General features: G+C 51.4%; 2 protein-coding genes across 2 annotated transcripts; both read right to left on the bottom strand.

Annotated features, from left to right (window-relative positions):
• Positions 1 to 759: 759 nt before the first annotated feature.
• LOC109769491 (ABSCISIC ACID-INSENSITIVE 5-like protein 3) lies at positions 760 to 1723 on the bottom strand. The gene is made up of 2 exons (XM_020328225.4): positions 1509 to 1723; positions 760 to 1365 (listed from the first exon to the last, which is right to left on the bottom strand). Exon 2 carries the CDS (start codon positions 1312 to 1314, stop codon positions 901 to 903), a length of 414 nt encoding a protein of 137 aa, XP_020183814.1. The 5' UTR covers positions 1315 to 1365; positions 1509 to 1723; the 3' UTR covers positions 760 to 900.
• Positions 1724 to 13418: 11695 nt separating this feature from the next.
• On the bottom strand, positions 13419 to 14186 carry LOC109769483 (ABSCISIC ACID-INSENSITIVE 5-like protein 3). Its single transcript, XM_040400901.2, has one exon. The coding sequence runs from the start codon at positions 13821 to 13823 to the stop codon at positions 13461 to 13463; it is 363 nt and encodes a 120-aa protein (XP_040256835.1). The 5' UTR covers positions 13824 to 14186; the 3' UTR covers positions 13419 to 13460.
• Positions 14187 to 14437: the final 251 nt, after the last annotated feature.

Here is a 14437-nt window from a genome sequence, read left to right as displayed (position 1 = left end):
TCATTTTGCTCCGGTAGTCACTTGGTGGAATCTGTAGAAAGACTTATATTTAGGAACGGAGGGAGTAGAAGGAGGTGGGTGAAGAAACCCTCCACAAGGTTATTTACAACCGCTTTACATGGCTATTCTAAGCCGCCACACGAGAGTTACAAAATATACGATTACTCGCCACTAGCCCGCCTACTTAGTCCCCCAAAGAAAAACTCAAGGTCACCCTTTAGCCGGCCCGCCGTTTTCCATGCTCTTCCTTCATGGTCAATGTTTCGCCAGAGTAGTTGGATTGATGGGGACTCGCCGTCAAGCACAATGGCATTTTGATGTTTCCACAGTTCCCATAAGCAAAGAGTGATGATCGCCCGTAGGTCTCTTGGTGAGCATGTCGTCGCGGTCCGTGTGGTGCACCACTCTACCAACTCACTGTCCGCAACTGGAGCTTGGTTCGGTGCGTCGAGGGATGTCCAAATTCCAAGCCAAGAGGTTCTCGCGAAAACGCAAGCGAGAAGGATGTGGTTAATTGTCTCCACCTGTTGGTTGCAAAACGGGCATGAGGCTTGATGTGGCAGATCTCGGCGTGCCAAACGGTCAGAGGTCCAGCAACCGTTCCGCATGGCTAGCCACGCGAAAAAATGGCATTGTAGTGGCGCCTTGTGCCTCCAAACGAACTCCGCGTATGTTGCCACTTCTCGTCCAATGAACTCTGCGGCGTACGCAGATCTAATTGAGTAGGATCCATTTTGCTTCCAAGGCCACACGATGGAATCCGGTGTCTCCACATTGAGCGTTTAAATTCAAAATACACAGAGCTTGCAAATACGCGGTAACTATGGTAAATCTTGAAATTTAGAGCGGTAACCAAAAGCCTGATGATACGTAGCTAAACTTTACAGCAGTAGTAATAAACTAGCGCCGCCCTCGTACACGGCGTCCAGCACGGGGCCGGCGCCGACGCCTGAGGGGCCAATGCGCGCCGGCGCAGCCCCCGGCGACGGGCACGCCGGCGCGCGAGAGGAAGTCCTCCAGCGTCATCTCGCCCACCGTCGGCTGGCGGCCGCGGCCGGCGCTCTCGATGTCGCGCCACACCTCGTCCACCGTCTTCTTTCCCGTCCCGGCGCCGCGCGGCTCAGCGTCGGCGGCGGCGGCGGGGAGCACCGTGCGCAGGGGGTCCTCCAGGTTCATGCTCCACAGCGGCTCGCCCAGGTGGCTCTCCACCTCGTTGAGCGTGAGGCCGTACAGGGACCCCTGCCGCGCCAGGGCCCCTCCCCCGCCGCCCCCGCCGCCGCCGCTGCCGAGGGACGACATTGTCTGAACTCCCATCCACGCGCCAACCTCCGACAGCCACCCCCTCACCTCACGTGTCGCGATCAGCTGCAGCCAGCACAGGTCAAACACGCCATTACAAACGGAAAGAACAGCAACCACCGAGGTCGGCCGGTCAATGGAAAGAGAAAATCTTGCAAGCAACCAAGCAACAGGGAGACGAAGAGAGAAAGAAAATGGTGCAGTTTTACCTGGCTCGGGACCAGATCAGAATCCGGTGAGGCAGAGGAGAGTATTAATTTAGGATTGCCGCAAGAGGGGCTCCGGCCGGCCGTGTGGGGGAGAAGGGGGCTGCTAAAAGGGTGAGAGGAGGAGAGGGAGCTGGAGCTGGAGCTGGTGGTGAAAGAGGAGACGATGATGCCTTTACAGTGCTACAGCATGGGCAGCTACGTTGTATTTTTGGCCGAGGTGAACAGTAGGAGCAGTGAGTGAGAGAGTGACACTGATGATGAGTAGGGTAACAATAATAATAGGAATGCCGGCTGGGCCACCACACCAGAGGCAGAGAGTGACACTAATGATGAGTAGGGTGTAATAATAAGAGTGCCGGCTGGGCCACACCAAAGGAGAGAAGCTCATTGAATAACAAAAGGAGTTTTTTTGGGGCTTTCAGCTTGGGTTCCATGTCCTTGTTTTATCAGTGCCGAGGTGCCTGAATGTTGAACATTCAAAAGAGAAACATAAAATGTTTGGTGTCCAATATTTTTTCCCTTCATGCAGGTAGGCAGATCAGGTACTAGCATATTTTTTTTATCCAAAAAAAGGGGTAGCATATTTTTTTGCCCTAGGAGCCAACCAAACACCATCATATTCGTATGCTCAAATTAAGCCTGGCCGAGGAAGAGGAATCCGCTCCTACCAAAGGCAAAAAAGCCACCGCTCGATATGGAAATGGCAACTTCAGGCCACACAACACCACACCGAGGAAAATTCCTTGTGCCTCCATTAGCCCTGGCAGCCCGTGATTAAGCCTAGTTAATCGAGCATTGCGGGGTGTGATGATGGCCGAGCACACTGCGATTTCAGCTTGTTTATTCATCGGTTCCCGTTGCATGAAACAACTTCTCCTCCCCTTCCCCACCTTTGCCTTGAAGGAACAACCACGCGCGCGCACACACACAACTTTCGTCGTCCAATGGCAGGGCCGGATAAAGCCTCTCTTGTAAGCAAGATCCATAGCAAAGTTTTATCCTCTAATGGTGCTAATTATCACGCCTTGCTCCACCAGAGCGGACACTGATGTTGCCAGTTGGGCATTTAGCATTAGTGGCATATGGATCTTCCTTATTCCTTGGGGAAAAGGCATAAATTGAAAAATGACACTCACGAAGGAGCACTAAGTTCTAAGACAATGGCCACACACACAAAAAATATGGAACTACTTTGCGCACGACGGGAGCATGACCGATTTATGCACGATGCAAAATCAGACGATGTTCTGCAGTTTGCTTCCTCACACCAACGGCTTGATTAACAACATCGTGCGTTCAGATGACGTCGTGTGTATAGCATTGTTCCAGAAAAAAAGATTGTTTTGTAGCTACATGTGTTCATCATACGATGCAGAGGCGTCTCAAAGAGTGTCCTCCTCCCATGTCTAAAAGGAAGGAAAAGTTGTCTTGCAACTAACCTTTTTTTTTCAACAATTACCGGGAAAGAGGGTCCTTACCTTAGTATATTACTCAAAAGGTTGCCAAGGTTGCAGGGTAATGAGAGAAGAGGTATTGTTGCCAAGACATAGCGACACTCTATTGGAAAGGTTCTTCAAACCTACAAGTCCAAAGAGAGAAATGTGAAACAATGTTCCTAATGGTAGTGTAGAGAGTGTTGATCTCTCCTCCCATGTACTCCCTCCATCTCAAAATAAGTGTATCAACTTTAGTACAACTTTGTGCGGAGGGAGTATGGGGAAAAAAATCAATTTTGCAAGCAAGTTCAACAATGAGAAGATCAAATCACCCAACTAAAAACAAGCAATTCCACGAGATCAAACCATCCATGGAAAGAATAATTGGTTAACTCATGCTGATTGCTTTCTACCCTTGGTTGTCCCTAGGTGTACGTGGCGGATCCTGTTGAGCACGAGAGAGGGAGAGAGAAAACATTTCCCCCGTTTGGTCCATTCAGCAAAGTGTTGTACCCGATAATTGGTGCCTGATTGCGTTACTAGGAACTCCGTCCGACGAAAACAATGTAAAGGATGAAAAAACACTACTTGGGTGTCTTGAGAGTCTATCTGATAATATCACATCCACCGATAATACTATTTTTCTGATGAATCTATCGGTATTGTTTTGATAACGTACATATTGGTAAAATTTCCATAAACTTTGTCAAAGTCTGTAAATTTTTTACTATGACAAAATATATACAGTACATTGTAATTGAGCGATGTATGTGTAAGACAATTTGTAAAAGAAGGATATCCAGTACTGTATATATGCATCCTTGAATGCCGAGCCGGTCCGACCATCATTCTCCTCCGATGTCCACAAAAAGTAAATACGATCTTGCAAGCAAGTTCAACAGTGAGAAGATCACATTCATGCATTTAAAAAAATGAAGCGACGAGATCAAATCATCCATGGAAAGGTAGTAAATTGCCGAACTCCTGTTGCTTCCTTCGTCCGAGGTCGAGGTGTGCAAGCGAGATCTTTTCTCCCCCGTCCGGTCCATTCGGCCAAATGCTGCTGCTGCGCCGATAATTGGCGCGGTACTACGTGCTACGATCTCCTGTTTCTTCCTCAGAGCGCACCCATATTATTGACCTGCCCTCCTGACCATCGCCGTGCATGCATGCCATGCAGCGTCGCAGCGGTCGGTCAGGCCTTTGATTTCACCGCTCACGAGATTTACAGTGCGGTAAAAACAGGCAGCGAGAAAACCTGTTGTTTTTTGTTTTTTGAGAGAGAGAGAGAGTGAGAAAACCTGTTGACCGGGCAACGCATACGCATACGCATTGGCTGGCCGGCCCATCTGCTGCAAGCTGCACCTGCACCTGCAGAGGCTGCAGAGTTTTTTTGTTTATTATTTCTTTGTTCTTGCAGCAAAAGTGGCTGGGCCATTGCTGGGAGCTGGCCACGTGGCAGGGCTAGCCGGCGTGCAGACCAGATCTGCAGCTGGATGGGGAGTGGTTAAGTGGAGATTATAAGAATGGGCGGCTCTGCATTTGGCGGCATTTTTCCCCTTTGGGGAGCTCCAGGGCGTCGGGGATTCAGGGGGGCACCCAAATCCGCTTCAGCCCTAAAAAAACTACTGTACCGGCCGACATTTCTTAATTGGCACTTGCATAAAAAGCATGGGGTAGAGAGAGCAGCTGTAAACTGCGCAGGCAGATGCTCTGGCAGTGCCTTGGGAGTGCCTGGGCTGTGCATCAGCCTAGGCAGTAGGCTTGTTTAGCAACTAACCCTACATGCATGCATGGTAATGACATGAGTAAGCATGGCAATGTGGTCATGCGATGGCATGATGAAGAATAAAGCCTGCCTTCTTCCCCCCAGCCTCTTGCCAAAACCTGGTAAAGAATTTGAGTGGCACTTTAGTCATGTGATGGCATGCATGATGGAGAATAAGGCTTGCCCTCTTTCCCCTGCCTTTGCCAAAATCTGCCACTGTAGTACCGAGCTTTGCTTGCTGCATGTGTCCATGTCCTTGAGCATTTCTCACTCATCCTTTGCATGGAAAGAATACCGGAGAAGATAAAGAAGTTCTGCTGGGGAAGAGAAAGAGAGTGGGCTCCGGCAGATACGGCTCGGGCCAATGGGAACTTGACATGCAGCGGTGATGGGACGGCGAAATTCCTTTCCAAATAGACGGGTTGTGCCCCTACTGCCACCACATTTCCAGCTTCTTTTATGATGCACAGAGTACGTACGTACCACCACTGCCGAGGACCTTTATATATTCCGAAGAGGACCTTTCTTTCTTTCTTTCTCGCTGCAGTTTTCGGAATTTCTGCCTTTGTGTGGCTGCCTCCCGTTCCGAAAAGGGCAAAACCTATGTGGGATTTGATCGACGGAGCCTGCTTAGTTAATTAGTTGATTAGCTTTGCTTGAGATCACTAGAGGTGCTAGCAGTACTACTACTATTATATCGAGAGTGAGTAAGCATGATAGGTCAGTGAAGGACTCAAGTTCCCATGTCTGTACTCGCTTTGATTCCTCTGCTAAGAGCATCTATAGCCGGACTAGGCAAATCTGACCCCTATACGCTCGCGGGCGGGCGCGTCCGCACCGGCCCCTCATATGTTGCATCTCACGTCCACATACCTGAAATGTCGATTCTTAAATCCATGCACGTCGATTATACGGTACAAATTGTTCGAAATCAACAGTTCGAAACAAAGCAAAGCAAATCATAATTCAACAAACCGGACATACCAAAATAAAATCAATGTCCGAGTGTGAGGGATGGCTCGCTTGTCGGGTCACTGGCCGGACGCCATCCATGCCGGCTACTCCGAGCCCATGCTTGCGTCCTGCTCGTCCTGCTCCGCCTGCATCCGGGTTGCTTGCTCCGTCTGCATCCTGGCAGCACAATCCACTGTCGCTGCCGCTGCCGCCCTCGCCGCCTCGTACTCCCTACGGTCATTGATCTCCTTCTTCTTATCCGCAAGCCACTTCTTTGCATGCTCATCCAAGAGGGTTTCGTCCGTCAACATGATCTTCGCATCCTCCGCGTCCCGTGCGAGTTGCAACCTCTCCTTCTCAAGCTCAATATCTACAGATGTCTTGGCCTTCTCGTGTTCCCATTTGATCACCGCCTCTTGCTTCTCCTACTCGATCTTCTCCCTCTCAATTTTCAACTTCTTCTCCGCCCTCTTCCGGTCCCACTCCATCCTATCGTTTTGCGCTTCCAACATGAGCTTGTACCTCTCATCTTTCTTGTTCTTCATTGCCGAAAAAATGCCCGTCCATGTGGACGATATTTTTGTAGCCGTGGCGTCATGGGAGGGCCTTGCCTTCTCCCACTTGTTTCCCATGACTTGTCGGTTATCCTTTGGCACGGTGACTCTTCCATTCTCAACGACAACATTGTCCTCTTCATCGTCCAACCCAATTGATTGGTGGGAGCTTGAGCCATCATTTCTCTTCTTCCAGGCTTTGAGATTGGCCACAAGTTGTGTCCACTTGGGCACTCCATTCAATAGGATCCAACAATAGATAAAAGCAAACGGCTTCTTCTCGGTCTTGTGATACAAAGTGGCTGCCACCGCCGTCTAGCAAACAACATATGTATGAGCACGAGAATGCAAACACAAGAAGCATATGCAAATCATGATAAAATGAAGCAATTGAGCTTACGTGAGTTGTCACTCCCATCCCACTTTGAGGGCGTTTGGACACTTGTGAGTAGTAGCCGACGTACTCGTTTACTTCCCCTTGAATGATCCCCCATCGATGTTGGAGAGATGGCACATTGCGGTTGGTCATGATAGGATGCGACTCCACATACTACTTTTGTTCATGATACTCCTTCCAAATCTTCTCCCAATACTTGTTCCCCTTTTGCTCGGTGCCGCATATTGGATCCATTGTTGTGGCCAACCAAGCATTGACCAACAAGATGTCCTCAAATCTTGAGAATGCCGGACCTCTTGCCTTTGCCTTCTTGACCTTCTTCTTCTTCTTGCCTGGATTGGGATCGGATGTTGCCCCAACTTCAAATGTGGCGCCCTCCAATTCATACTCCATCTGGGTCGGATCTTCATTGTCATTGATCATGTTCGACATGAACGCCTCCTAGATGATCATGATTTGTAAGCATTCATCATGTCCGAAATAAACTAGTGGTCTATGAAAAACATTGAACATGCCGTATGCAACTTTGATCGGGCAGGAGCAAACAAAACGTACCAATTCTTGTTCTATCATTCCGTCGAACATGTCGAGGGCAGCCCGGGCACCGCCGGTGCCCGTGCTCATCCGCGACCGGACGAGCTGCGGCGAGTCACATACGTCGACCGCCGGCATCTGCGTGGGCACAAAGCTCTCCGGAATGGCCTAGCCGACAGTCAAATCCTCCTCTATCTCAACGTGGTTGGATGGCGCAATCCTCGTCGGTGCTCGGATGGTGGGGGGGGGGGGGGTTCCGAGCGCGGCGGGGGAGACAACTACTCACCCATGTACGCACCTCCCTGCGCCGCCTCCCTCTCTTGCTGCCAGCGTCGCCGCATCTTCTGGGCGACGTTCTCCGCCTGGCAAGACGGAGCCGAGGAAGGGACGCCAACGGAAGAGGCGGACTGCGTCTCCGTCGCGGCGGTCGAGGATGGGATGGACGACATCTACGGTGGCGGAGCGGGAGCGGTGGTGACGATGGGGAGCAAGGGTGGCGGACGGCGAGGGCTCGGGCGCGGGAAATGTTGGAGGGCGGCGGAAAGAGGAGGAAGTGTTTGGTTTATTTGATGCAATTTGCGGTGGGGTCAGATTGTCGGGTCTTAACATGGCGTTCCAGAGATAGTAACATATGCATGTTAATTACTTATATAAGTTACTCCGCACTATGGGTAGTCTAACAAGTACCAAGAGCAAGAGCGTGGTATATATTGCTACTTCTGCTAGTTAAATGGCGCGCCTGACCTGTGCGCAACTCGATCTGTATGGCTGGGTTTGCACCAGTGTGGCATTCCGGAGATTCAGGCGCATCAGTGGTCTGAATCTGATTGAATCCCTTTTTGTTAGCAGGCAATCGAGATCGGATCTTTGGTGCGCCAGGATCCAGGGAGACTTTTCTCCCGGCTGCCGGCCTGGGGTCGTGGGGGTGAGATGAGATGATGGATGATGGATCATGGATCATGGATGGCACGGCGGGTCCATGGACTCCGTACGCACGCGGTTGGTACGTACTGACTTGGTGGGAGTTCTTTATGCGCTCTTCCTCTCTCGCTCAGTCTCCGGACTACTACAGCACGTAGCACTACTCCTGCAGCTCCCCTCCGAGGCCCGCCGGCTCGCCGTGCACCTGCCTGCATCATTGACGTGCGTACGTACACGACGGAGAGGCTCCTGTGTAGCAAGGTCGAAGGAGCTCCGGATTAGGTTAACGCCACCATGCCGCGCTAGCTGCATCGCCGGTTCGCTCCTACGCCCAGCCCGGCGCTACAGCGTTGCGGCAGCTGCCCCCTCGCCGCCCGACGCGTGCGTACGGGCCCTGATGCCGGATACAGAGACATGCAGGGCGCACGCACATCGGTGCCCGGTCCAACCCCTGATCATCTCATCATGGATCTTTTCGGTGGCTGGGCGCTCGCTCATCACGCTCCTGATGAGAGAAAGAAAGAGAACCACCAGCTTTTTTTCACTGTCTCGCCACCACCACCTTCAGTGCCACCGGTACTTGCGTACTGCTCCGCTTAAGATTAGCATCACGGAAGTACGGCGGTGGTAAACTAATTGATAAACCTGACGACTGATTGTCTGCGAGTAAACCCCCGATGTGCTGCTGTACCGGAATCGTACCGAATCTGCACGGCGTCGCTGGTTTATTATTGCGGGGAGCTCGTGCAAATCTTTTCCTTCCTTCCTGCTCCCTCGCCTTCGGAAATTTTTGTCCCTCAAATGAATGTATCTAGCACCAAATTAGTGTTTGATACATCCATTTAAGAAACAAGCATGGGACAAGTTTTTTCGAACGGAGTGAGTACTACTGTAGGTCAGCGAGTGATCAGCAGGCGGCGGGATGTTCTTTGGGTCACCAGAGGTCCAGAGCCCGTTGGGTCGGTTCGTACACAGTAATAGGGAGAGGCTACACATCAGTCGACTGAGTTTTTCGGTTAGGGCCAGTCGATTTGTGGACCGTTGGATGAGAATCGTGTGGTGTCTGGATCTTCTCCTTCCTCACCTCACAGACCGCCAAACATGCCGCCGGCCGAACCGTCAGCCACCGCCACCCGCCGCCGGCGGCGCTCCCATGACTGCCTAGCCGCCTTGCCCTCCCCGAAACCGCCCCCACCACCGGTCTAGCCGCCACCCAGGCCATCCTCTAGCCCCGCCCGCGGTTGGGTTTTTTTCTCCGGCAAAGTGCGCCACCGCCCCAACCACTGCCGGCCACTACCGCCCCCATCTTGTACCATAGATAATGGGGTGATGACCGCGAGCCCCTTCCTTATCTCCGTTGACACCCTTCCTTCTCCTTCCTTCTTTGAAAAATCGAGTAACCCCAAAGTCGAAAATCAGTCGACTGATACGCACAGTTTTGGTTACCGAATGGGGCAATTTTACCGAGGGGGCTGGTAAATGGTTACCACAGTTAAATATTTGCTCAAAATTTCTAACGAAATTTATCATTCCATTTTTTAATTCATTTTTTCAAATAGATGTAGATAGCACTTGAACTTATATTAGTTCAAAAAAGGTGCAAGAAAGAGAACTAGAACAAGCTACCCTTTAAAGGTGAAAATAGGTTGTTACCACCACACCAGAACTAATTAACTATGTTGAAATAATTGAGACGCTGCCATACTTTACAATACATTGAGCGTTCCTTTTTCTATAATATGCACGAGTGTGCATATCGTATATTATAGAAGAAAGTAGGTGAAGAAACCCTCCACAAGGTTATTTACAACGGCTTTACATGGCTATTCTAAGCCGCCACACGAGAGTTACAAAATATACGATTACTCGCCACTAGCCCGCCTACTTAGTCCCCCAAAGAAAAACTCAAGGTCACCCTTTAGCCGGCCCGCCGTTTTGCATGCTCTTCCTTCATGGTCAATGTTTTGCCAGAGTAGTAGGATTGATGGGGACCCGCCGTCAAATACAATGGCATTTCGATGTTTTCATAGTTCCCATAAGCAAAGAGTGATGACCGCCCGTAGGTCTCTCGTTGAGCATGTCGTCGCGGTCCGCGTGGTGCACCACTCTACCAACTCACTGTCCACAACTGGAGCTTGGTTCGGTGTGACCGGATCGGCTCGCGGCGGCGTGGCCGGATCTATGCCCAAGCGTGGGCCTTGATCGCTGGTCTGCCGTCGGCACGATGGCGGGTGCGACTCGTCAGCAGCTGGGCAGATCCGCCGGGATTCTACCCTTGTCTGGTCCTTGACAGCACGGGCAACTCCGGAGGAAACCCTAGATCTCCTTGGGATCGAGCGATGACGGTGATTTTGCGGTCGTAGTCCCTCTTTAGGGCATCGTTTTGGAGTTTACCCCATGAAAGGATCGATATAGTTGACTAGAGGGGGGGTGAATAGGCAACTAACAATTTTTAGCTTTTCTTTACCAATTTAAACTTTGCATCAAAGTAGGTTGTCTAGATATGCAACTAAGTGAGCAACCTATATGATGCAATGACAACAAGGACACAAGCAAGCAAGGGATTTAACACAACTAAGCTTGCGAAAGTAAAGGGACGAGATAACCAAGAGTGGAGCCGGTGAAGACGAGGATGTGTTACCGAAGTTCCTTCCTTTTGAGGGGAAGTACGTCTCCGTTGGAGCGGTGTGGAGGCACAATGCTCCCCAAGAAGCCACTAGGGCCACCGTATTCTCCTCACGCCCTCACACAATGCGAGATGCCGTGATTCCACTATTGGTGCCCTTGAAGGCGGCGACCGGACCTTTACAAACAAGGTTGGGGCAATCTCCACAACTTAATTGGAGGCTCCCAACGACACCACAAATCTTCACCACAATGGACTATGGCTCCGCGGTGACCTCAACCGTCTAGGGTGCTTAAACACCCAAGAGTAACAAGATCCGCTAGGGATTAGTGGGGGGAATCAAATTTCTCTTGATGGAAGTGTAGATCGGGGCCTTCTCAACCAATTCCGAGCAAATCAACAAGTTTGATTGGCTAGGGAGAGGGATCGGGCGAAAATGGAGCTTGGAGAAACAATGGAGCTTTTGGGGGAAGAGGTAGGTCAACTTTGGGGAAGAAGACCTTCTTATATAGTGGGGGGAACAATCCAACCGTTACCCCCCAAAACAGCCCGGCAGAGGGCGGTACTACCGCAGGAGGCAACGGCACTACCGCTGTGCACAGCGGTACTACCACTCCCCCAGGTGGTACTGCCGTGCAGTTTGGAGGGCAGGAGAGAGAGGGACCCGAACGGTACTGCCGCGGTGGTAGGGCGGTACTACCGCTCATGAGCGGCACTGCCGCTCTACTGCCGCTGCATAGTACCGCACAATCCGACACGAGAATCGACCCCCTCGAATCAACGCGGTAGGGGCCTGGTTCCGCAGCGGTACTACGGCTGAGGACCCACCGGCGGTACTACCGCTGCGGAGCGGTACTACCAACTGTGACCCCTAAGCGGTACTATCGCTGGGTACCGCGGTACTACCGCTGGGACCAGACAAAGCCCAAAGAAAGGGGAAAGAGCTCTCCATTGAAGCGGAAAGGCTCAGAGGGTGTGAAAAGGATGTGTACGTGTTGATTCCACCCTAGCCTTACCAAAGCAGACCCCCTCTTGATAGTACGGTGACTTCTACGGAACTAGTCCACCAACATAGAAGCGAAAGAGCTACACCGTCTTGAATGACACTCCGAGGGGAAAGAAATCGTCTCGTGCCAAAGGATGAATCTGTGAAATGCTCAAAGCACACGGTTAGTCCGCAAACATGTTGTCATCAATCACCAAAACTACATCTAGAGAGATATGCCTTAACAATCTCCCCCTTTTTGGTGGATTGATGACAACCAGGGATTTGCACAAGGATATATCATGAAAGTAAAGATACTTAGAACTACAAAATATAGACGGGCTCCCCCTGAATGTGTGCACCTAGTTAGTAGTGCCTTTGGAATGTAAGACACACACATTAGGATCAACACTCCCCCTACATTTTATAGTCCAACAACCTAAGCATATGATACATGAGAACAGGTAATATAACAGGATAGACAAGCAACTCATAAGATACCAAAGTACTAGAAAGACATAGATAAAGATAAGGTAGCATATGTCTTACACCATATGTCTGGAACTTAGGTCTCACTGGCACCAAATCAAACAAAGCAAATGGCGAGAAAACACAACGACACTACAAAGAAACGACAAGAAACGACGACACCACAAAGCACAAATCCCTAAGCTCTCTCCCCCTTTGGCATCGAGACACCAAAAGGGCAAAGAGCGACGCTACGGCTCCAGGTGAAAGAAAACTGAGGAGCTCTCTCATCACATCCTGGCAGGGTCATCTGCACTGCCATCCTGAGTCGGAAACTGCTCGGTGTCGGAATCGGTCCACGGACAGTGCTGCTGAATCCACTCCTCTTCCTCAGTGATCTGGCCCTCAGACCCACTGACAACGGTCGCACCCAGCTGACGCATGAGCTCCTTGTGACGCCCCTGGCCTTCTTCTCAGCCACACGAGTCATGTACTAACCATGAGACTCCATGCAGAAGAGCTTCTTCATCTTGCGCTTGAGCTTCTTTGCCCAAGAGGGCTCTGCCCCAGAAGGCTCATAGTCCTCATCGTCATCATCGGCCTCAGCCCCGTCCTCGGTCTCCATGTCAGTAGCAGTAGATGAACCCCCGAATTTTAGGGGCTGGGGTGCGCCAATTGTCCTTCTTCCTCAGACGCTTGATCTCATGAGAAACCAATTCTCCAGTTTCCAGCATAACCTTGGGATAGACACGTGCCCAGGCCTTCTCAATGAGCAGCATGATGAACGGACCATAGATCGGGCACTTGCGCTCAGAAATGGCAGTAAGAAGTTCAGACCACATAACATGAGAAATGTCCAGGGACTCGCCAGTGTTTGCTTCCTTCTCATGCTGGCAGAAGAGAAGCATATCCACGAGATAGTAGTGGACCATATCCAGATTCCCGATGCGAGGGAAGAGGGTCTCTCGAAAGACACGATGAAGGATGTCCAGAAAGATAGACAACTTATAGGTTTCCTTGTCCAGCAACGGTTCCGCATGGCTAGCGCGAAAAAACAACATTGTAGTGACGCCTTGTGCTTCCAAACCAACTCCGCGTATGTTGCCACTTCTCGTCCAATGAACTTTGCGGCGTACGCAGATCTAATTGAGTAGGATCCATTTTGCTCCCAAGGCCACACGATGGAATCCGGTGTCTCCACATTGAGCGTTTAAATTCAAAATACGCGGAGCCTATAAATACGCGGTAACTGTGGTAAATCTTGAAATTTAGAGCGGTAACCAAAACCCTGATGATACGTAGCTAAACTTTACAGCAATAGTAATACACCAGCGCCGCCCTCGTACACGGCGTCCAGCACTGGGCCGGCGCCGACGCCTGAGGGGCCAATGCGCACCGGCGCAGCCCCCGACGGGTGGTACTGGTGCAGCCAATGCGCGCCAGCGCAGCCCCCGGCGACGGGCACACCGGCGCGCGAGAGGAAGTCCTCCAGCGTCATCTCGCCCACCGGCCGGCGCTCTCGATGTCGCGCCACACCTCGTCCGCCGTCTTCTTTCCCGTCCCGGCGCCGCGCGGCGGCGGGGAGCACCGTGCGCAGGAGGTCCTCCAGGTTCATGCTCCGCAGCGGCTCGCCCAGGTGGCTCTCCACCTCGTTGAGCGTGAGGCCGTACATGGACCCCTGTCACGCCAGGGCCCCTCCCCCGCCGCCCCCGCCGCCGCCGCTGCCGAGGGACGACATTGTCTGAACTCGGGACTAGATCAGAATCCGGTGAGGCAGAGGAGAGTATTAATTTAGGATTGCCGCAAGAGGGGCTCCGGCCGGCCGTGTGGGGGAGAAGGGGGCTGCTAAAAGGGGAGGAGGAGGAGGGGAGAGAGCTGGTGGTGGAAGAGGAGACGATGATGCCTTTACAGTGCTACAGCTTGGGCAGCTGCATTATATTTTTGGCCGAGGTGAACAGTAGGAGTGGCGCCCGTGGAGCAGTGAGTGAGAGAGTGACACTAATGATGAGTAAGGTAATACAGTACTCCCAAGAGTGCCGGCTGGGCCACACCAAAGGAGAGAAGCTCATTGAATAACAAAAGGAGTTTTTTGGGGCTTTCAGCTTGGGTTCACGCCCTTGTTGTATCATGGACGCTCAAAAGAGAGAAACAAAAAATGCCTGGTCTCGATTATTTATTTTCCTTCATGCAGGTAGGCAGATCAGGTATATATTTTTGTCCTAGGAGCCAACCAAACACCATCATATTCGCATGCTCAAATTAAGCCTGGCCGAGGAAGGGGAATCC

The sequence above is a fragment of the Aegilops tauschii genome, chromosome 2 (assembly GCF_002575655.3).
Source record: "Aegilops tauschii subsp. strangulata cultivar AL8/78 chromosome 2, Aet v6.0, whole genome shotgun sequence".
NCBI classification, from domain to species: Eukaryota; Viridiplantae; Streptophyta; class Magnoliopsida; order Poales; family Poaceae; genus Aegilops; species Aegilops tauschii.
Note: the sequence above shows the minus strand (reverse complement) of the source record. Positions and strands in the feature narration are given on the sequence as shown.

Bases quoted from the DNA above. Each gene is read 5' to 3' on its own strand.
- LOC109769491 (XM_020328225.4), bottom strand. From the start codon at position 1,314: ATGGGAGTTCAGACAATGTCGTCCCTCGGCAGCGGCGGCGGCGGGGGC.
- LOC109769483 (XM_040400901.2), bottom strand. From the start codon at position 13,823: ATGTACGGCCTCACGCTCAACGAGGTGGAGAGCCACCTGGGCGAGCCG.